Source organism: Ursus maritimus, unplaced genomic scaffold (genome assembly GCF_017311325.1).
Source record: "Ursus maritimus isolate PB19 unplaced genomic scaffold, ASM1731132v1 scaffold_21, whole genome shotgun sequence".
Classification (NCBI taxonomy): domain Eukaryota; kingdom Metazoa; phylum Chordata; class Mammalia; order Carnivora; family Ursidae; genus Ursus; species Ursus maritimus.
Genome location: NW_024424564.1, coordinates 1,803,663 through 1,824,946, shown reverse-complemented (window position 1 = coordinate 1,824,946; position 21,284 = coordinate 1,803,663). Strand labels below are relative to the sequence as shown.

Sequence of the window (21,284 nt, the reverse complement as noted above, 5' to 3'; positions counted from 1 at the left end):
AACTTTCAGGTGGCAGGTCCACCCCTTAGACACTTCTGAGCACTGCCACCTAGCAGCCACTGTGAATTATTCGCCAGCAAGTGGGAGTTACACCTCCAACTCAGAACCCACTGCTGCATTTGGGATTTGCAACCTCTGCAAAGAAACCTCCCCACACCTCCCAACCCTCCAGAAAAACCCCAGATGAGAAAGGAGTCTCCACGTGCATATAAATGATTCTTTATGCCCTCCCCCCATGCAATGGGGGGTGGAGCAGGGGGAGGTCCCCCCCGCCCTCATGCAGGGAACGGGAGGTCAATGTATACTAGTCTTATTGCCAGCTGCCCTGTGGCCATGGGGTGGGGAGTGGGGGGGTCTACAACCCCTTTCTTCTGGCATTGGTCCCCCTTCACCAAGTCACCATGGTGGAGCTGGGGGGCTGGAGGCCCTAGGAGCTGAGGTAAGGACGGTTCTCTAGGGAAGAAAAGATGCTCTCCCCACCTGCCCACTGGTTGCCCCAGGATGAGTGTGAGGAGCTATCGGTGGGGGCTGGAATGTCATCCAGGTGTCTCTACCCAGTGGGTAGTAGAGGCCAGACAATGTCTCCAGCTTGAGGCTGCCCACAGAGATCCTCAGTGGTGGGGGCAGTGTGCCCCAAACACCTTGTCCAGGTGGTACCTCCAGCAGCCATGACAGCTTATCTCTGGCCGATGCATCGATTCAAGATCCCTGCTCCTGGAGTTCAGTTTCAGACCGTGGTGACCCTCATGACAACCTCTCGGCCAGAATGGGAACTGGAACGGGCATCTGGTGGCCGCAGCTGTCCAAGGAGGTGCAGGATTGTGTAACCACAGCGCTGAGGCAAGAGCGTCCGCATGCGCTGGGCAGCCGGGGGGCGGCTGGTGGCCCCAGAGGGGGGGCCCGTCCGTGAGGTCCTGGGGCCCGGCTTCCCTGCCGTCCCTCCCCCTGCATCTCCTCCTATGTCCTTGGTCTTGTCATAATTCAGGACCTTCCATTGCTGGTTCACTGCCTGCCAGCGCTTGAAGATGCGGTAGACAGAGGAGCCTTCATGGACGATGAGGCCTGAGTGAAAAGGATAAGAAATCCAGGGTCACCTGCTGCCCAGACCTAGGTACTTAAGCAAGTATTTCTCCAGAGTGAGGAGATGGGGTCTGTAAAAGGCCTGAAGAAGCAGGGAAGGGAGAGGCACCAAGAGAGACCTAAAGGCTCCCAATGGTAGAAAATGTGGCTGTGGAGCTGAGGGAATGGCAGGGAAAGTTAACTGTGTGAGTTGGAAGAAAACACTGAGCAGGTAAGGGGGAGAGGTGCCCTCACCTATGCAGACGACATCCATGAAGCCGTACATGCCGTAGCAGATCTGAAAGAGCAGATCCTGCCGCTGCCACTTGGCTGACGGGCTGAGTGAGGACCAGATGAGCCAGGAGATGCTGGCAACGAGGAAGAGAGAGCCCAGAACTATGGCTGCAATCTGGACCTTCTCGATGACCGTCAGGGAGATGGCCTGCCACTGTGCGGGAGAAAGGGCTCCAAAAAGTCACAGAAAGAGAAGGAGGGCCAGGTGATGAGTGGCCCTGAAGAGGAAGATGCTCCCGAGCCTTCCTGAAACCTTTCAGGCAGGATTAACGATCTGTCTCCTCTGTGCCCTGATCACACCTAGTACGAAGCACTCTTCACACTGTTTGAGACCATTTGCCTGTCTTATTTTAGAAAGGCAGGATCGGGCAAGTGCTCTGAAAGCAGACCGCGTAGGTTTGAATTCCAAATACTAATGCCATCACTTACGGGCTGCGTAGCTGTGGGCAAGTTTTTAAATCTCTTTGAGCATCGGTATCTTTACCTTTAAAATGGAGATAATAATGGCACAGACTAATAGGGTTATTATGAAGGTCAAACGAGTTACTATACACCAGGAGTGTAACACATAGAAAACACTACATTTGCTATCATCTTCATCTTTTGCTGCTTTTTTTTTTTTTTTTTTTGCTGTCTCAGTGCCTAAAACAGTGCCTGGAATAGGCGGCACCCAACAAATGTGAATAAATGAAGGAAGGGAGGATTTAGAGGCAGACAGGAGATTGTGATAATGGTGGGGAGAGCTAACTTTGAGGAAAGATGAAACGGATAAACAGGCTCCCTGGAGAGTCCCTGATTCTGACCGCTGAAAGGCCCTTGCCCCCGTCTGGAACTTCTCTCTTTGCACCTCACCTGCAGTGGGTTCTTGGTGCTGATCGCCAGGACCTGGTACTTGAAGTAGCAGAGCTCACAGCTCCAGGAGCCCCTCTCACTGATCCAGCGGATGAGGCAGGGCTGGTGTGTGCAGCGCACTGAGCCGTCGCAGCGGCAGGGGCTCAGGAGCTCCCCCTGGAGGAAGAGTGAGGAGGGTCCCTGTCAGCTGTCACCACCCACCCCACTCCTCCCCACTCCAAGAGAGGCAAACCTCTCCAGGTCGGTCATTCTCCAACGTTAAGAAAAAAAAAAAAAAAAACAAACCTCAGGCCTTTCACCCAAAATAGGGCAAGAGGCTAAGGCCACAGCAAAAAAGAAAAAAGAGCTCAACGTAAACTTCCCTGACCAAATAGATATAGGCTAAAAAAAAATGGGGTGGGGGGAATGACTAGGTCTCCTCCTTTCCTAAAATTTGGGGAGGCTGCTATTTAAGGCTTCCCAAATGGAAAGCTACCCCTTAGGATCTGGAGGGACGGGAGGGTCAGAGCTTCTGAGCCATGCCTTCCTCCTCCTTCCCATCGCTGTGAAGTATTTTGCACATGTGGTGCAGACTGGGATGGGTTCTTGTCCTCAGTTTCCAGATATCAAAAAGAGGGGAGAGATCCTGGGTGTGGGAACGGAGTGTGTCGCCCTTTAATCAAGGAATAATTTCTCATGACACAGGTACACCCCCTCCACCCCCCAGCACTATCCCGGGACAACTTTGTCCATAACATTTAAACAAAGAGTACTCTTTGGAATGAAATGGAAAGTTACGGAATGGGAAGTGAAGAAAAGTGCCCCACGGAGAGAAATACTGAGTGAGGCAAGGCCCCTCCCTTCAAAGGGGGAGCAGAAGCACTCTGCCCACCTCCGAGTGAATAGGCCCCTCTCACCCTACGGAGACCCGGGGGTGCGAGAAGTGGGGCAGAAAGGCTGTCCCCGTTAGTAGGTGAAGAGATTTTGAGCCCTCCCAGGAGAAAGCCCCACCCTTTCCCTGGGAACCCCTGACCCCCCTCCACGCCAAACGTGCGCTCCCGGACTCTCCAGCCAGCCCCCCTCCCCCAGCCGCACCCGGTACCCACTCTGGGTCCTGGGTCCCGCCCAGCCTCCTCAGGCCCCGCCCCCTGTTCGCGGTCGGCCAGGGCGCCCCAGGTGCGCGCCCCCACCCCTCCCCACCCGGCCGGGTACCCAGGCCTGACCTGCTCCGGGCCCTGGAAGCAGATTCGGCACTGGGGGGTTCGGAGCCCGCTGTCCAGGCTGCTGCTGAGCGACAGGGCGTCCAGCGCGCCCGGGGGCGGCGGCGGCGGTGCGGGCGGCGGCGGGGGTCCGGCCCGCGGTTCCTTGTCGCCGGCCAGGCCCCGGGCCCGCGGCTCCGACCCGTAGTACTCCTCTTCGTCGCCGTCGCCGTCCCGGGTCGAGCAGCCGACGAAGGGCGCCCAGCCGCAGCCGCCTCCCCCGCCCCCCCGAGGCTGCGGCTCGGCCCGGGGCCGCCCCCCGCCCGTCAGCACCAGCAGCTTCAGCTCGTTCAGGAACATGCGGAGCCGAGACTTGAGCATCGTCCGGGCGCCGGGGGGCGGGAGGCGGCGTGCAAGGGGGGCTCTCGGGCGGCGGGGGTAAGGGAGAGGACAAGGCCGGGAAGGGGGCGCGCGCTGGAGAGCCGAGCCGGGCCGGGGTCTTCGGGGCCTGAGAGCGCCGTTTACTGCTGCCACAGCCGGGGTTCCGGGGCTTGCGGGGCCGAGAGGGCTGGTGGCCCGGGGGCGGCGGGGCGGGCAGCCATGGCCGGGACAGGGGGCGGGGAGGGGGGGCTCAAGGTGCCGCGCCCCACGGGTCCGGGTCTGGAGCGGGCCGGGCCCCCGGGGTTACGCGCCCCGGTCCTCCTGCGGCGGGGCCGCCCCCCATCGCCGTCCTGTTGGCCCCAGTCCCGCTCAGGTTCCCGGCTCCAGCTCGGCTCGGCCCGTGCGCTCGGCGGTGGCAAATGGCGGCTCCTTCCGGCGGCGGCGGCGGCGGCGGCGGAGACCCCCCCGGAGCGGCGGGCGGGCGGGGCGGGCGGGGCGGGAGCCGGGGAGCCGGTGAGGGATGGAGGGAGGGGCGGGGCGGGGAGCGGGAGAGGAGAAGTGGCCGCGGCTGCGCATCCCCGCCCTGCCCCGCACGAGCAGGTGTCCCCAGAGGCGGGGGCGAGTGTGCGAGCCCGGGGGAGGGTGGAGGGAGGGGAGTGGCCAAGGAAGGGGGGTGTGCACACGGGTAGGAGAATAGGTGTGTTAATGGGGGTCGGGGGGAGGGGTGGTGAGCGGGTGAGGATGTAAGGTGAGTGGTCAAAGACACAGGTGCACCAGGGAGGGAGAAGCTTGTGCAAGATGGGAGTGTGCAAAGAAAGAGCTATGCCAGGGCCTGAGGTGCGAGGAAGGTGAGCAAGAGATGCACTTAAGCAATAAACACGGAAAAGTGTGCACGGTGTGGAACAGTAGAAAACAGATAAATGTGTAAGGGATGCAATCGGATTGTATGAAAAACAGAAGTGTGTAATTGTAATGTGTGAGGGAGGTGAGTGAGCAAGGGAGACAAGAGTGCTAAAGGATGAGAGTGTCTTTCCTGGTGCTCTCTCCTGCCTCACCACACTACATTGAAGTGAATACTACACACACACACACACACACACACTCAGCTCTTCGGTTTTGCTTTTACAGAGGCCTTGACCCTGAGAACCAGTTCTACCCCCTCATCACATTATTTCTGCCTTACACTTTTATCCTCCCTCTCCAATGCTGAGGGAAAAGGGATTCCAGAGGAGCCCTTTGGGTCAAACACACTGGAAAAAAATTAATTAGTAAAAGAGTAATTAACAGGAGAAGGGAGGGTATGGAACCAGGGACAGACTGCCAAACTAAGTCTCCTCAATAAAAGTGATTAAGGAGAGTAATGCTTTATGAAGTATTCAAATGTTTTGGATGGATGAATGAATGAATCACAAAGAGGGCTGGAACCCAAGGCAACACCGAGGATGACTTTTATTCTGAAGACAGTAAGCTGTGGAAGGTGAAGCTGAAGTGGACCCTGCTGGTGTAGGAAAGAAGTTTGACAAACTCACTTTGCCTGCCAGAAGGTTTATAAACCAACCAGTCCCAGCAAGACAGCCAATAAAACATTCACCTCAGAAGCCCCTTAGCCAGTTTAGACCTTGAGGTTTTTCTTTCCAGTGTCCCAGCTGCCCTTGTCAACAAGGGGCCAGACCTACAACTATCAGAATGCAAAGAGGGGGAATCTGTACTGACCTGTATTCCCTTTTGCCCTGGAGCATGGTTTATATTCATCTCCAGCCTCAGCTCTTACATCCTCCCCTAGATGGTTAAGGAGAATAGAAGTTAAGGTGGAAGGAGTGGCAGGCACCTGGGTGGCTCAGTCGGTTAAGTGGCCGCCTTCAGTTCAGGTCGCAATCCCAAGGTCCTGTGCCTGGCTCGCTGCTCTGCAGGGAGTCTGCTTCTCCCTCTGCCCCTTCCCCCGTGTTCTCGCTCTCTTTTTCTCAAATAAATAAAATCTTTTTTTAAAGGATTTTATTTATTTATTTGACAGAGAGAGGCAGCGGGAGAGGGAACGCAAGCAGGGGTAGTGGGAGAGGGAGAAGCAGGCTGAACAGGGGCGGGGCTCAATCCCAGGACCCTGGGATCATGACCAGAGCGAAGGCAGACACTTAACGACTGAGCCACCCAGGTGCCCTGTAAATAAAATCTTTTTTTAAAAAAGGGTGGAAGGAGTGGCAAATAGAGTTATAAAATGGTTTCAGATTTTAGACAATTTTTCACAAATGAGATAATGATCCCTTTCCTCCTTATTCCCATTCCCCTAAAGGGTTAGGAGATAATAATAATAATAATAATAATAATAATAATAATAATAATAGTTGGACCCAGTAACCAGTAAGACAAGGAAAGTCAGAGAAACCTGTCTGTTGTCTACCTAAGTGTCTGTGAGCAGAGGCTATTTAGAAAAGTCTGTGTTCTGGGCAGGAGCAAGGGCTAAGAAAGTTTGCACTGGAGAAAAGAGGGGGGCAGAATGACCCCAAACAAGGAGTCACAGGGTTTGTGGAAGAGCACAAATCATTTTCGTGCAATGCCGTGGTCCGAGGTGGTGGCGGTGGCGGTGGTGGAGGTAACTTCCCTGCACATGCTCATTCCTGTATTTATCCATCTATATATAATGTGTAAAGTATACACACATACATACTCATATACAGACACACATATATCATAGCATCTCAGTGTTGGAAAGAACCTTAAAGGTTAAGTATTCCTGTCTCTTTCTCATTGATAACTTCTCTGCCAGAAAGCACTATTTTAATACTACCAGGAAGGGGTGGAAGTTAGAAGAGGGGAGGACGTTACCCTGACACTCTTCCTGTTGGATTACTGTATTAATCTACCCTCCATCAATCCTTTAATCCTAGTTTTGCCCTCAAATGGGTATTGTCTACTGTTTTATACAACCACACTGTTGACTACATCTTTACAGACAGCCTCACCACTACTTTAAAGGGCTAGTGACTGAGACACCCAAAAAACCCCGCATGCACACAGGAAGCAAGCACTCAGTAGAAATGTGTTGAATGAGTGAATGAATGAAACAAAGACACAAATGAGAATATGTTTTCCCATGGCGGTGAAGCAGGAAGGCGACAGCCCCCATCCCGTCCCATCCTCCCGATCCCAGACCACCATATAGAGAGTGAGAGACGTGTAGTGTGTAGCGAGACTGGAGAAGCGCTCAGGCTCGGCCTGCAGCCCTGAGTTGGGATCTGGGTGGCCCAGGTTGCCATGGCACCGCATTGGACTCCACCCTCTCTCGTCTCCCCCACCCCCACCCCCCCTCCGCCAGGGTCTTGCAGTCAGTCACGTGCCCCGCCGCGTAACCACACCTCTGCTTCTCAGAGCTAAGTCAAGCGGTCACGTGTGATAGCAACAGATCACGTGGCCGCCATCTCCGCCTCCGCCCCTTTCCCCTCCCCGCCCCCTTCCCAGTCAAAGCCTCTCCCGGCTACCCCTCTGCGCATGAGTGGCTCGTCACGTGCCCCGAACGTCCGGCTTTCGCCCCGCCCCGCCAGTTTCCGCGCGCCTCTTTGGCAGCTGGTCACATGGTGAGGGTGGGGGTAAGGGGGCCGCTCTAGCTTGCGGCCTGTGTCTATGGTCGGGCCCGTAGCGTCCAGCTGCTCCGGACAGAGCTCGAGTGTATGGCGCCGCAAGGTCTGGCTCCGGGGCCCCGATAACGGGCCGCCCCCGCAGCTCCCGGCACGGAGTAAGGTAAGCATAGTCCCTTCCCAGGAATGGGGACCGTTTTCGCCCTCCACGGCTGCCTACGCGGGCAAGTTATGGAAGGGTCGCTCGAGGGCGGGAAGTGGGGCAGGGTGTAATTTGTTCCTTTGTGATCATATGGAGGTGTAATTTTAGGGACTGGATGTCGGGTCTTCGATGCAGGGGGTGTGTCTTGTGAGATAGAACCTTGTGTGGGGCGCGATGGTCCGTCCCAAAGGAAAAGGAATTTTTTATTTTAGGGCTTCACGTGGCTGGAGGGGTTGGGGTCAGAGTCATTGTGTTACCTGAGGGGCCAACCTCATGGAAGATTGGGGAAGGGGCGGGATGGTGGTGGTGGTGTCTTTGTGATGTCTTTTTTGGGAGTCACTTTATTGCTGCAGGCTCATACCATCAGAACTCTGGAAGGGATTTTCGGTGGCAGGCGTCTTTGTGATTGTAGGGTCTCCTCTGATCTGAGAATGGCTACTCCTCGATATGAGCCAGTGGCTGAGATTGGTGTTGGTGCCTATGGAACGGTATACAAGGCCCGCGATCCTCACAGCGGCCACTTCGTGGCCCTCAAGAGCGTAAGAGTCCCTAATGGAGGAGGTGCTGGAGGGGGCCTTCCCATCAGCACAGTTCGTGAGGTGGCCTTACTGCGGCGGCTGGAGGCTTTTGAGCATCCCAACGTCGTCCGGTGAGAAGGTGGAGGGTTAGGAGTGGGTCATAAAGGGGAAAAGACAACGTATAGGTGGGGAGTGGTGGTCAGGAGAGAAGTGGGGATCCTGAGGAAATAGGGGAGGCCGTGTTGGGTCCAAAGGGATTGATCAGTGAGTGACCATTTGTTCTGGCCAGGCTGATGGATGTCTGTGCCACCGCCCGAACTGACCGGGAGACCAAAGTGACTCTGGTGTTTGAGCACGTGGACCAAGACCTGAGGACATATCTGGACAAGGCACCCCCACCAGGCTTGCCAGTGGAGACCATCAAGGTGAGTAGGGCGGGTAGACACGGAGAAGTACCTTGAGACCTTTGTAGTAGAGCCTGTTGTGATTTCAGGGATGGTGCCTACTTTCCAGTTCCTCTGATCCTCCCCCTTCCAAACCAGGATCTGATGCGCCAGTTTCTAAGAGGCCTCGATTTCCTTCATGCCAACTGCATCGTTCACCGAGACCTGAAGCCAGAGAACATTCTCGTGACCAGTGGTGGGACAGTCAAGCTAGCTGACTTTGGCCTGGCCAGAATCTACAGCTACCAGATGGCACTTACACCTGTGGTCAGTAGAAAGATGGGGGTAGGAGAGTGGTTGACCACAGCAGTTGAGAAGTCACGCGCTTTGTGACTTTAGTCGAGTGGTTGTGGTTCATGGTAACCCATAGGGTCTTCATCTGCTTATTCCCCTTAGGTTGTTACACTCTGGTACCGTGCTCCAGAAGTTCTTCTGCAGTCTACATACGCAACACCCGTGGACATGTGGAGTGTTGGCTGTATCTTCGCAGAGATGTTTCGTCGAAAGTATGGGACCCAAGTATCCTGATCTCTCTTGAGTTTCCCAAATCTCGTAGTCATAAATTACATCCATTCTTTGGCCATTCTTTCACTTAAGTATTACTGACCGTTTTTGTTCCTAACCAAAAACTCTGCAATGTCCTGGAATTAGGAACTTCACATTCCTCTATTCTCTATATCCTCTGAGCCAGTAACAGTAATTATTCCAGTACTGTATCTTTGAAAAAGACTTTATCTGTGTTTTTCTCACCTTAGGCCCCTCTTCTGTGGAAACTCTGAAGCTGACCAGTTAGGCAAAATCTTTGAGTAAGTGACCAGCATGGGGAAAGGAACTTTGCATTCTGAGTCTTCTTTCTTCTGAGCCCTGGATGGCAGTTGGCTCTGCCCCTGGAGATGGGGGCTGAAGAAGGACCCTCTTGACCAGAGCTCTCCTGTTCCCCACAGCCTGATCGGGCTGCCCCCAGAGGATGACTGGCCCCGAGATGTGTCTCTGCCTCGAGGAGCCTTTTCCCCCAGAGGGCCCCGCCCAGTGCAGTCAGTGGTACCTGAGTTGGAGGAGTCTGGAGCACAACTGCTGCTGGTACTGGGCATGGGCTTGGGGTTGGGTTTGGGCCCGGGGCGAGGTTGGCGTGGGAATGAAAGCAGTATAAAAGGACCCAGGTTGTCCTGGTTACTAAGACTTGGGTGGTGGATGGGCTGGTTTTTATTACTTTGAATAAGCCCACCACAAAGAGGGATATAGAAAATAGCCCGTCTTGGGTATTGTTGGGGATGAACAAGTCTTTTTCTTTTCTTTTTTTTTTTTTGTCTTCACGGTCTTTTGATCTTTGCCTCCCCTTCTCAGGAGATGCTGACTTTTAACCCACACAAGCGAATCTCTGCCTTCCGAGCCCTGCAGCACTCTTATCTACAAAAGGCAGAAGGTAACCCAGAGTGAGCAGTGGAGTGGCTGCAACAGTACCAACAGAAGAGAAGCTGTCATTTCCCTTCTTTTGAACACTTAACTGGAGAGTCCCCCAGTTGAGTAAGGCCATTTCAGCCTTCATCGCTAAGGCTGTGGAAACAACTCCTCCCACTTTTTACTGCCTTAATGACATTCCCCTCCTCCCCCTCCTTTTGAGGCTTATCCTCCTTCTGCCCCCTTATTTTCATACACCAAGGCGATGTCCCTGTTCTTCCCTTTCCTATCTTGATACTGGGATCTTTTTTATACAGGAAAAACAAAACAAAGAAATATGGTCTTTTTTTTTTTTCCTTTTTTCTTTTAAATGTTTCTTCTTCTGATGGGCTTTGCCATTTGGGGATTTGGAAAAACCATTTGGAAGATGGAACTTTCCTATAGAATCTTAAAAGATTCTCCCTAGGTCACAGGGCCTATGTAGGCAAGCAGAGCCCCTCAACTGGCAAGAGAAGAAAAGGCACTTAAGTTGTTTCTTTGAATTTGGAGTTTAAATGGTTTTTATTTTTATATTCATTGAACTTCCCCAAACTGGGTCCTGCTTATTATAAGAAAGAGTTCTTGGCGGTTTTTCCCCCTGGTTCCATCCCTGATTTACCTTTGGATCCAGGCCAGGATGTGCTGAGGTCTGCCGTGTGGAAGGGAAAAGTGGGGAAACAGAGCCAGGAATGACTCCAACCCCCATACCATTTCATGCACTCCCAGGAGGTTCCCATATCCACTTAGGGAGAGAGGGAGGAAGTTGTTCTTTATTCCTGATGACCTTGCCCCCACTAAACACGTCAAGGCATACAGCCTGGCTGTTCAGTCACTTTGGGGGATGTGGCAAAGGGCCTTTCCTTTTTCTCAAACAAAAAGGGCTACAGACCCTAGGTGTTCCCTAAGGGAGGAAGAAAAGCTTAGGGAGAATAGAGAGCAGGCGAGAAGTCAGAAGGATCTAGAGCCTTATAGAAAGGCACTGGGGTTAGCTCGAGGATCCTTCTGATTCCGAAATCTCATTGCTAGCCAAACACCAAGAATCTGTAAAAAGCAAAGGGAAAGAGATTATCAGCAGTTCTGAATCTCTGGAGCTAAGAGAAAGGGTACGTATGAGAGAACTGAAGAATGTTACCTCTGTAAAGCTAAAGAAGAGTCCAACACCCCCCAGGATTTTCAGGGCTTCGTCTGAATGCTTCAGAAACTTTTCTCCACACATCTGGCATGTGGAGCTCCGGCTCTTACAGATCTGAGGATAAAACATGTACGTGTGTATTTAGAGGGTGCAGAGTTGCTAAGCTGCTCTATCCTAACACCTGTGGTGAAGGGCCCCAGAAATTATTTATTAGTTTCTGCTCAGTATCCTACAGATTGAAATCTCACTTGACTAATTCTCTAACCTTCGTATCCATACCTCCCTCCCCCTACCAGCACATGGCCCCAGTGCAAGAGAGCTGCTAGAGAGAGACAGTCACATTCAAACTCTTAAATCTGCCAATTTGGGCATTGTCCTTGACCAGCTTTCCTGCCGTCCCACCCCACCTCTACATCAACTCACTGCAGTGCAGAAAGCATAATCCTGTTGGTACAGGGTTGTAAGGTTGAACAAGCCACAACAATCAAAACTTCTTTCCAGTTCGTCCCGGGTCTTGTTGCTCATGACCCACCAAGAAGCATTGATGACATCTGTCTAGAGAACATAGGCAGAGGGAAATTACTGGATGCTGCTAACCTTCAGAATGCTTACATCCTGATCTTAGTTCAGGTGCCTCAATTTCCCTATTGCAGCAAAGTCAGTCATCCCCTCAGAAACAAAGGTGTATTATACTGAAAACAATAAAAATCCACCTCAGGTTCTTCTGGAAAATACTCATGGAAAATTACCCAGACTTCCCAGAGGAAGCAAATGACTGAAGAGTCTGGAAGCAGCGGGCCTATTAAGAGGTCCAGACTGAGGGGAGGGAATTAGAGGGTAGAGGGGAAAAAAGCAAGTACTTGAGAGGGCATGCACTTACCTGTTTACTTCGGTTAATGGCCAGACATGAGCAAGAGATTCCAAACTGGAAGATGAAGACCAAACCAAGGATGATCATGTACTGAGAGGAAGAGTTACGGGGAAAAGTGCTAGATTCCTTTATGTCGCACCTACAATAACCATCTGTGTCATCTGCTCATAGAACTTACATGGCCATGTTGGCTGAAAACAAAATCATCAGCTCTTGTTTCATGAAGTATGGTATAGGGCAGGGCCAGGAGACATGTCCCCAAGATCCCTCAAATACCCCTTCTCTTGAACATTCCTAGCCAATTCAGCCCTCTCCAAGAGCCCCACTACCCCCATCACTTAAGGATACAAAGAACAGCAGTACTTGGTGGTGGTTGACAGCACCCACCAGGCCAGCCACGGCGATGAGAAGAAGGAAGACTCCCACAGCAATGACTCCTCCGATGATGTGGATGCTGGACACCAGACCCAGACCCTTACCCCAAGCAGCCACTCCAATGAGCAACAAGCCGACCAGCTACAGGGAACAGAGCAGGTTACATCTCAAAAGAACTCTAGTGTGCAGCACAGCCAAAAGCCACACGGGGTCTGGGACAAAAAAAGCTGAGTGCACTGTGTGCACGAAGGAGAAGGAGGAGGTGTGTGCGCCCACCAGAGGTCAGAATGGCTGGGAGGGGAGTGGGGGCAGCAGGGGTAGTAGAGTCTATGAATATAAAAAGAAACTTTAGCTTCATCCATCGCTTCTATTTTGGGAGAAACAAAGTCACAGGAGGGCGGGATGGGCCTTTATGCTCACAGCCCTCAGTTCATCTCCCCCACCCCCAGACAAACCCTCTGGTCGCCGGAAGTCTCCCCTCTTCCCACGGAAGTCCCCTGGAATTCCCTCTTCGCCGGAAGTTCTCGGGAATCTTCCCGGAACCCCCAGTACACCCCTCTTCCCACCGGAAGTCCCCTAGAGATTCTCCCCACTCCTCTTTCCGCCCTGAAGCTTCCCCCATTTCCAAAACCTCACCATGTAGACCACGTTGAGAGCGCACAGCGCATTCTTGGAGCAGGCAAAGCCACCGCAAACCATCTCCCCAGCTTTGGGGACCCAAGTGGTCCCAAGGACTTGGGGGGAGGGTCTTGGGGACCGTCTTCTTGGACCCCGACAGCTTCTGTCTCTTTAAATCGAGCCCAGCCAAACCCAATCCTCTGCGCCTGCACTGTCCCACCCCTGCCTCTGGATTGGCGAAACTCGGGGCTAATCCAGGACGTCGGTGGCCTGAATGCCAATCAGTCTGCATTGCGTCACTGACCCGCCTGCCGGCCCCTCCTTTAGGTTCTTTATTGGCTGAAACTTAAAACTGGGGGTAGGGCTTCCACAGATTCTCATAGGGACCAGAGCCCAAACTTCAAAACCCCGGATTGAAAGCGGAGCTTTCTGTGGTCGCAGCTGGAAGAGAGCTAATCCGAGGGAGGAGGCTCAAGAGCTATCCAGTGGAGGACGGAGAAGGTGCGGTTTCTAGGGGAGAGTGAAAGGGCTCCTCCCCTCGAGGGCGCGCCCTTCCCCGCCCCTTTCCCCTCGTCCTGCAGTGATCTCATGATGACGCCATTGTTTGTTGTTATTGCATCACACTCGGGAACACCCAGAGGAGCAAAACATTGAGCTCTTTAGCCCGGCCACGGAGGCCCTGGGTTGGGCACACAAATATCCAACAAATCGTTACGCATTTGCAGGTGTGTCCACTAGTATACATACCCTCTTCTATATCCTCTCCTAACTGGGTGTGCACATGCTAGAAATTCAGTGTGAGAAAACAGCTGCCTCGAGCAAGGGCATTCCCGTAGATGACAAAGCCACAAGCACAGACATGCGTGTGCTCCGTATCTTCAGAGCGCGTGCCTGATCCAGGGCTTGCAAATTAATTAATTAATTAATTAATTAATTAAAAAGCCAAAGGGAGGGGTCTGGAATATGAATAAATATGAGGGGAAGGAGAAGTCTCCACATTTTCACTCTGGGGATGGGCGTAAAGGTTGATCGATATGCTTATTATTGAATAAATGTTTTTCATGAAGATGGGAAAAGGCATAATTCCTCTTATCCCCAAGAGAAACAGTCGTACTGGAGAAGCAGTACAGTCTAACTGCCAGTCAGATTGCATGGGTTCCAGTTTTGCCGCTTACTTGCTGCCTAACCTTTGGCTCTCTGTGGCTGTTTCCTCGTCTGTAAGTAGAGATAAATAACAATACACCTGCTTCTTGGGTTGTTGTGAGAATTGAATGAGTTCATATATGCAGAATGCTTAGGACAGTACCTGGCACATAGTCAACATTCAGTGTTAGTTTTTTTGTCAGGCTATTTTATAAGTTCCAGTGGGTAATCCCAGCCCCCAATTCCCTTATCTCCAGCTATACAAATAGTCACATAGTTATAATCCCCTATCCTTCAGAAATTAATATCAAGAATATATGTAGGAGAAGAGACATTTGGCAGGGCCACAAAGGTTTGAGCCCTGAAACAAAGTGATTAGATCAAATTAGCCACTTCCCACCCCCACACACCCCTGCATCTTCATGCTGTCCTTTAATTCCTCATCCCCCTCTTCTCTTTCAGGTACTAAATCAAGGGCAAGACAGTGGTATTAGGGGTAAGGGGAACTGGCTGACAGTCATCTGGACTGGGCGGTACAGTGAAAAAGAGTATCAGAGTTGAAATCAGAAGACCTAAACTCACAGGGGTGCCTGGCTGGCTCACAGGGGTGCCTGGCTGGCTCAGTCAGGGGAGCGTGCAACACTTGATCTCAGGGTGGTGAGTTGGAGCCTGACAGTGGGTGTAGAGATTACTTTCTTAAAAATCTTAAAAAAAAAAAAAAAAGACCTAGACCCATAGATTTGTTTCACCTCTTACTGGCCTCTCTGAGCTTTGGCTTCCTTTCCTGTGCCTCTCGGGCCTGTTATAAAGACCATCTATTTGAAAGTGTGTCGTAAACTATTGTTATAGACAATTATTATGAAATTAATTGAGAGAGCATGGTGGTTTTGTCTGGTTCAAGTCGCTGTTCTCCTCCATAACCTGTTCTCCCATAACTACCTGGCAGGAGGTGGTTACAGCGGGGCAGCTGACTGAGGAAGGGTGATGGAGCAAGACGTAGGTATACGAGCTCTTTGGATGTGGTGGGTACAGAGTGGGCGGCGAGTACCATTGCGAGCTGGAATGCAGGGCTGTTGGGGTGAGAGACCAAGTGTGTATACATTCCTGTCAGAGTTTGAGCATAAATCTGTAGGTCACCAAGTGTTTGGGATTGCACCTGGGGCCTGGCTTGGCACAGTTTCCTAGCACCAACACCCATCTTAATTAGCCACCTCCCACAGGAGGCCCTAGGATGCTTGTTACAGTCTCTCCATCCACCTGGCTGAGGAATCATAGCAGGGGCTGGCTGGCAGAGCTCATGGGCCAACGCTAGAGGGGGTGGGAGGTGCAGCAGGTAGTGCTGTCCCAGGCTGTGGGTTTGAAACTCACCAGTCAGGAAGTGAGGCCGACAGACGGAAGGGCGGGCAGGAGCGGGGAGTTCTGGGGCACAGCAGAAGGGGCCTTCTGGTGTTTGGGGACTACGGGGCCATGGGCTTCAAGGCCAGAGGTTGCTGTTAGCCTGGCAAGACAGGTCTGGGCAACATGCATGCCCAGAGGCAGTTGGCTGTCGCTGCAGTGAGAGCAGAAGTCAGACGACACGAGGTGGCCAAGCAGTCTCTAAGCCGCCTCAGGAAGCTGACAGAGAGGGTGGGCAATCCTGAACTTCGGGACAGCATCCAGGCCTCACTGGACAGTGTGCGAGGTAAGAGAAGGGTTAGCTCCCAGCTTGGGTGTATCGGGGACCAGCAAGGGCATAGAAGGGCTTGCTGTGTCATACATCACCTCCCAATCAGCCACTTCCTAGTCCTCTAGATGGAGCTGGGACTCGGGAGAAGAATTCATTTGGACAGGATGGAAAAAAGATATGGGAGGTGGCGTTCTTCCTCTTTCCCCAACTCTGCTCCTTCTCCCAGGGGATCAAAATACAAGTCACTGCTGAGCTGACCTTCTTGGCAATGGAGAAGTGGGTGAGCATGGGGAAGAGAGGCCGTGACGGACCCATAGTAGACGTGGACCCTGCCTGGGGAGTCCAGGGCAGGAAGCAGTGTGGGGCAGGAGGTTCTGGGACTGGACCGCGTGTTCATTCCCAGGACCCACAAAGGATTAGTGACCTCTTGTTCTCCAGCTGTAGAGAGAAACACACACACACTCTGAAATACACCATGCAGAGACTCTCAGGCTCCCAGGCACACACTACCACACATACTGTATGCTTTGAATAGCCAAAGTGTAAAGAAGTCCCCAGGACTCTTTTCGGTCCCCTCTCTTCCCCATGCTCCTGTTCCTGTCCTTCCCCCCACCCTCAACACACACACCTTCCGCTCTCCCTCCTTAGTGGCATTAGAGCAAGTGATGACAACACAGGGAGGAAGTGCCGCCATGGCAACACCATCCGCCACATCCTCTGCCCAGCCCACCTTCAGTCCCCTGGCGGGGCCCTGGCAGGAACAGCTTCTCTCTGTCCACAGGGCCCCACCACGAGTGGACCTGAAAGTCATCTCCAGCCTACTCTCCTCTCGTTTACCTTGAAGGTGGCAAGGAGCTAACAAAAGCCAGCTATGTTGTTCTTGAAAGGTGTCTGGGAGAAGTACATCTTTCATCCTAGCCTGGTCTCCCAGCCATTCCAGTCTTAGCTGCCCACCTGGGTTGGGGTGGGGGTTCAAGAGACCATTCTTTCCATCAGGGACCCCTCCTGCCAGACCTCTCTGACGGTAGAGGCCACCAGACCATAACTTGGGGAAGGAACATTTGATTCGGGTTCCTAAGGGGATAGTCTGATCCCTTCCCATTGCCTTTCTAAGGCTAGTGCCCCTCTCACCTCCTGTCTCCACCCTTTGCCAAGAACAATGGCTGTCACCTTTCCTACAGCCTCAGTGGGTGGAGAGGCAGACCTAGGGGGAGTGGCCCCAAAGGGCCTCCTAGGGAGGAACACCAAGCCCCACCCCTGTAGAAAAAAAAAAGAGGGAGGAAAAAGGTTTAGTCCTGATGGAGCAGCTCTGCTTAGCTCTGGAGGAGGGAGTGAGGAGGAGTGGAGGCTGAAATCTCCCAGAAGACTCCACTCTTCATAAGTGATTTGTTCCACTCCTTCTCTAAGAGCCAGGATTCTGTTCCCACTGAATATAAAGGAAAACTGAGGCCACTGTAGGAAGGAAGGAAAATTAAGGCAGAATTAGCAAATCTCCTTCACCCTCTCAGAAAATTGGGCTACTGAAAGGTCCCCTGTCCTGCGAATGGTGTCATCCTGGGGTGCGGTAGAGAGGGGACTGCTGACCTCAGGACAGGACCCTAGAGGGATTGGGTACAGGTCTCAGGAAAACAAAGGGCATCCACCATCCTGGTACCACCCCCCCTCACCCCCTACCAGGCCAAGCACGCTGCTGGCTCCTGCCTCCAAGAGCCGCCCACGACAGCACTTATTATAGTCAGCTGCGTCAGGAGGGTGGGACGCCGGATTAGGGGAATGCTGAGACTCCCTGAGTCCGGGGAGGGGTCTCCAAGCCTGCGTGAAGGCCTCCCACCACTCTGGCGCATCCCTGACAGGTCCCAGCCTCCGTTCCCCATTGGCCTAACCCCTTCAACCTTCCCCCCAGGGTAGAAGACAGTGAGTCTTGAACTCCAGGGTCCCTAGAAGGGTGGTGGACACAGAGCAGACAGACGTTTTCCATTCTATCTCCTCTTTAACCTTCTAAAAGAGCTCCACCCTGGAAACCTCAGGAGACCGAATGGGAACCCAAAAGAGGCCGGCTCCCACCTCAACTGAAGGGGTCCTTGTAAATTCAGGGGTACTAAATACCCCACATGTGGGTAACCAGATTCGAGGATGGTGCCTCCGTTAACCCCCAATCCCCTGGCAGGTCCCCCCACCCACCATATACACCGATTCTCCTCTCTGCTTATCCCCGCTGATTCTGAGGCACTCTTGGAGCTACGGTTGCTATGGAGACTGGATGCATTTTGGTATGGGGGGTGTCAATCTGTAGACATATTCCTTCCTTCCACCTCAAGCTGAAGCCTTTGACTCACTTTTTGGCCTGGGCTCCTGGAGCCCTCGGATCTCTCCCCTCCTAAGGCACCCCCCTCCTTTCTACCCTGCTAAGTTCCATGTTTGTCCCCATCCCCAGGGAGCACTTTCCAAGTTCACTTTGGGACAGTTGGGCTCAAGTCATGGCCCCATCAATATATTGTGTGTGGGGGTGGGGTGGGGTGGGCAGGGCGGCTGGGTGATGGGAAAAAGAATTCGTGCAATTACCTGGGAGAGACAAGGGGTCCTGGGAATGGGATTTCAGGACTCCCCATTTCCCCACTTCAACTTCCCCAGAATTGGCAGCGATCCCTAAATTCGCTCCGTTTTCCCTACGGACTGTCCACCTGTGTACTGATTTTTACCCTTCTCCCTAAATGCCACACCCAACAGTCGCGCTCCCTAACCGTGGTGTGCTAGGGGAGGGGGCTAAATTGTTGGAGTAGGTGAGTCCAAGTTCTAGGAAATCCAGCCCAGGATTTGGGAGGGAAATCCAGTCCTGGATTTTGCACCGCCTTCTCAGACTACCGAGCTGGTGGAGAGAAGGTGGGGGGGAGATAGGGTGGGGGGGGGGCCGCCTCCTCCTCAATGTGAGGGAAGCGCCCGGACACAGCGCGCATCCGGACCGAGCCGAGCCCCGGCGAGCCCCCTGGACCCTTCGCCCGGATCTCACGCCCCTTCCTTCCCAGACCCCAGACCCGTGGGTTTCCACCCCCTAAGTCTTCCCTCCTTCCTCCCCCGCCGGCGCCTGTATCTCCATCCCCAGCATCCTCCCCGCGCCCCTGCGAATCCCCCGCACGACCAGCCCATTAGCTTCCCACCTTCCTACAGATCCCTTCTCCGACCCCCATCCACGGCCCCTGTCCCCCTGAGTCCCCATTCCCCGCCCCTCCCTCCCCCGCACCGGTTCTTCCTCTCCCCCAGCCTCGGGTCCCTCTTTTCTGCCCTCTTTTCCTCCCTCTCCCCTATTTGCCCCCACAACTGTCCTCCCCGCCCTCCTCCGCCCATCTCGGCGCCCCCACCCAGGCCGGGGCGCAAGGTCCGGCGCGCCTCCCTGGAGCAGCACCAAGGTCCCGGGGCTCCAACGGGGTGGGGGCGCAGGGCGGGGAGCATGGGGAGGGGGCGCCCCGTGTGATGGGAGGGGGGCGCAAGCGGAGGCGGCGGAGGCGGCGGCGACAGCGGAGCCGGGCTGGGGGCTCAACGGGGTCCGGGGGCTGGGGGCAGCGAGCAGGGCGGCCCCATGGCCGGGCCCCCCTGAGGCAGTCCGGGGGAGTCCCCTCCCCTCCCCAGCTCGGGGGTCTCGGGGCCCCATGAGCCGGGGCGCGGGCGCGCTTCAGCGCCGGACAACGACCTACCTCATCTCGCTGACCCTGGTCAAGCTCGAGTCGGTGCCTCCGCCGCCGCCTTCTCCGTCTGCGGCCGCAGCCGGCGCCCCCGGGACCAGAGGTGCGGAGACCGGGGATCCTGGCAGCCCCCGAGGCGCGGAGGAGCCGGGCAAGAAGCGGCACGAGCGTCTCTTCCACCGGCAGGATGCGCTGTGGATCAGCACGAGCAGCGCGGGCGCCGGGGGCGCCGAGCCCCCCACCCTGTCCCCGGCTCCGGCCAGTCCGGCCCGCCCGGTCTCCCCCGCTCCCGGCCGCCGCCTCTCCCTTTGGGCCGCCCCTCCGGGGCCCCCGCTCTCCGGGGGGCTGAGCCCTGACCCCAAGCCCGGGGGCGCCCCCACCTCCCGGCGCCCCTTGCTCAGCAGCCCGAGCTGGGGGGGCCCGGAACCTGAAGGCCGGGCGGGCGGCGGCGTCCCAGGCTCGTCCTCCCCGCACCCCGGCACCGGCAGTCGGAGGCTCAAGGTGGCGCCTCCTCCGCCGGCTCCCAAGCCTTGCAAGACCGTAACCACGAGTGGCGCCAAAGCCGGCGGGGGCAAGGGCGCTGGTAGCCGCCTGTCATGGCCCGAAAGCGAAGGCAAGCCCAGGGTCAAGGGGTCAAAGAGCAGCGCCGGGACTGGAGCTTCTGCCGCCGCTGCCGGGGGAGGAGGAGCGGCAGCCGCGACCTCTGGTGGGGTCGGGGCTGGGTCGGGAGCCCGAGGGAAGCTGTCCCCTCGGAAAGGCAAGAGTAAGACCTTGGACAACAGTGACTTGCACCCGGGACCGCCTGCTGGCTCTCCTCCTCCGCTAACCCTCCCAGCAACCCCGGCTCCAGCCGCTACTGTCACCGCCGCCTCCGCGCAGCCCACTGGGCCTGCACCTCCAATCACTCTGGAGCCTCCAGCTCCAGGGCTGAAACGGGGCCGGGAGGGGGGCCGAGCATCCACTCGAGATCGCAAGATGCTCAAGTTTATCAGCGGCATCTTCACCAAGAGCACAGGGGGGCCTCCTGGCTCCGGGCCCCCTCCTGGACCCCCGGGCCTGTCTTCTGGCAGCGGGTCCAGGGAGCTGCTGGGCGCAGAGCTCCGCGCCTCCCCTAGTGAGTAGGACCAGGGCCTGAGAACAGGGAGGGGAGGGTACTGGAATGTTCAGCTTGGGGTGGAGGAGAGGTGTGCAGGACTGAACTAGGGAAGCTTCTCTCTTGGGTGGGTGAATGAACCAAATTCGCTCCCCTGCCAAGGACAGGGGCAAAGACTAAGAGGTCCTGAAAGAGGGTGGGTAGCTACATTGTGCCAAATGAGAGATTACTTGATTTCAGAGGGACTCAGAAAGCTTCAGAGCTTTCTGGGAAAATAATGCCCTTGGTCAGAGTGACTGTAGGAAATTATCCCCAGAGAAGCCCCAGACCCCACTTCTAGCCTCAGCTGGACTCTGGGAGCAGGGGAACAGAGCTTTGCCTTGCCCAGATTATATTAAAGGTGAAGGGGATGAGGAAGCCTCAGTTTCTCCTGAGCACTTGGGTCAGGTGGCATGAGAGTGACCTTGCAGGCAGCTCCTCACCAGGGATAGGTCTTCCCTGGGCTGAGACCAGGCTAGTGAGGCAGCAGGGAGGGACTCTTGTTTCTTTCCGTGCAGTGAGGGTGGATTGGGCTGTACGGGAGTGCGTGGGGGCTGGAACGTGATGAATACTTGAATGTGAAGTGAGAGGGGGCGGATAGGAGGCTTCACTTCCCCACTGCCCACCCTGGCCCCACAGCAGCGTTGAAACCCCCAGGGGGCTGCCCAGGAGTGACTCAGGGGGGACGGAACCGCTGCAAAGGCAATTCTTACCCCCGGAGACTTGGGAGGGGGTAC

The 21,284-nt window shown here is 54.9% G+C and overlaps 4 protein-coding genes across 4 annotated transcripts in view; 2 read left to right on the top strand and 2 right to left on the bottom strand.

Moving 5' to 3' along the window:
- Positions 1–203: 203 nt before the first annotated feature.
- On the bottom strand, positions 204–3,948 carry MARCHF9 (membrane associated ring-CH-type finger 9). The gene is made up of 4 exons (XM_040637196.1): positions 3,408–3,948; positions 2,206–2,361; positions 1,315–1,507; positions 204–1,062 (listed from the first exon to the last, which is right to left on the bottom strand). Exons 1-4 carry the CDS (start codon positions 3,762–3,764, stop codon positions 728–730), a joined length of 1,041 nt encoding a protein of 346 aa, XP_040493130.1. The 5' UTR covers positions 3,765–3,948; the 3' UTR covers positions 204–727.
- A 3,359-nt stretch (positions 3,949–7,307) lies between these two features.
- On the top strand, positions 7,308–10,226 carry CDK4 (cyclin dependent kinase 4). Its single transcript, XM_008684117.2, has 8 exons — positions 7,308–7,496; positions 7,948–8,184; positions 8,343–8,478; positions 8,596–8,763; positions 8,893–9,002; positions 9,252–9,302; positions 9,441–9,576; positions 9,841–10,226. Exons 2-8 carry the CDS (start codon positions 7,967–7,969, stop codon positions 9,931–9,933), a joined length of 912 nt encoding a protein of 303 aa, XP_008682339.1. The 5' UTR covers positions 7,308–7,496; positions 7,948–7,966; the 3' UTR covers positions 9,934–10,226.
- A 210-nt stretch (positions 10,227–10,436) lies between these two features.
- TSPAN31 (tetraspanin 31) lies at positions 10,437–13,837 on the bottom strand. The gene is made up of 6 exons (XM_008684106.2): positions 12,948–13,837; positions 12,285–12,452; positions 11,946–12,026; positions 11,489–11,620; positions 11,066–11,179; positions 10,437–10,974 (listed from the first exon to the last, which is right to left on the bottom strand). Exons 1-6 carry the CDS (start codon positions 13,008–13,010, stop codon positions 10,900–10,902), a joined length of 633 nt encoding a protein of 210 aa, XP_008682328.1. The 5' UTR covers positions 13,011–13,837; the 3' UTR covers positions 10,437–10,899.
- A 1,614-nt stretch (positions 13,838–15,451) lies between these two features.
- The window catches only part of AGAP2 (ArfGAP with GTPase domain, ankyrin repeat and PH domain 2), a 16,429-nt gene continuing 10,596 nt past the window's right edge, over positions 15,452–21,284 (top strand). The window contains exon 1 of the mRNA XM_040637191.1: positions 15,452–15,753. Coding sequence (XP_040493125.1) covers positions 15,594–15,753 — 160 coding nt within the window. The 5' untranslated portion in view covers positions 15,452–15,593. The remainder of the gene's footprint in view (positions 15,754–21,284) is intronic.

Excerpts from the sequence above, each read along its gene's own strand:
- MARCHF9 (XM_040637196.1), bottom strand. The coding sequence starts at position 3,764 with ATGCTCAAGTCTCGGCTCCGCATGTTCCTGAACGAGCTGAAGCTGCTG. Across the intron at positions 2,362-3,407 it reads GCTTCCAGGGCCCGGAGCAG|GGGGAGCTCCTGAGCCCCTG; the intron begins GTCAGGCCTGGG and ends CTCTTCCTCCAG. Across the intron at positions 1,508-2,205 it reads GCACCAAGAACCCACTGCAG|TGGCAGGCCATCTCCCTGAC; the intron begins GTGAGGTGCAAA and ends TCTCCCGCACAG.
- CDK4 (XM_008684117.2), top strand. The coding sequence starts at position 7,967 with ATGGCTACTCCTCGATATGAGCCAGTGGCTGAGATTGGTGTTGGTGCC. Across the intron at positions 8,479-8,595 it reads TGCCAGTGGAGACCATCAAG|GATCTGATGCGCCAGTTTCT; the intron begins GTGAGTAGGGCG and ends CTTCCAAACCAG. Across the intron at positions 9,003-9,251 it reads GCAGAGATGTTTCGTCGAAA|GCCCCTCTTCTGTGGAAACT; the intron begins GTATGGGACCCA and ends TTCTCACCTTAG.
- TSPAN31 (XM_008684106.2), bottom strand. The coding sequence starts at position 13,010 with ATGGTTTGCGGTGGCTTTGCCTGCTCCAAGAATGCGCTGTGCGCTCTC. Across the intron at positions 11,621-11,945 it reads CCATTAACCGAAGTAAACAG|ACAGATGTCATCAATGCTTC; the intron begins GTAAGTGCATGC and ends TATGTTCTCTAG. Across the intron at positions 11,180-11,488 it reads ATTATGCTTTCTGCACTGCA|ATCTGTAAGAGCCGGAGCTC; the intron begins GTGAGTTGATGT and ends TTTTATCCTCAG.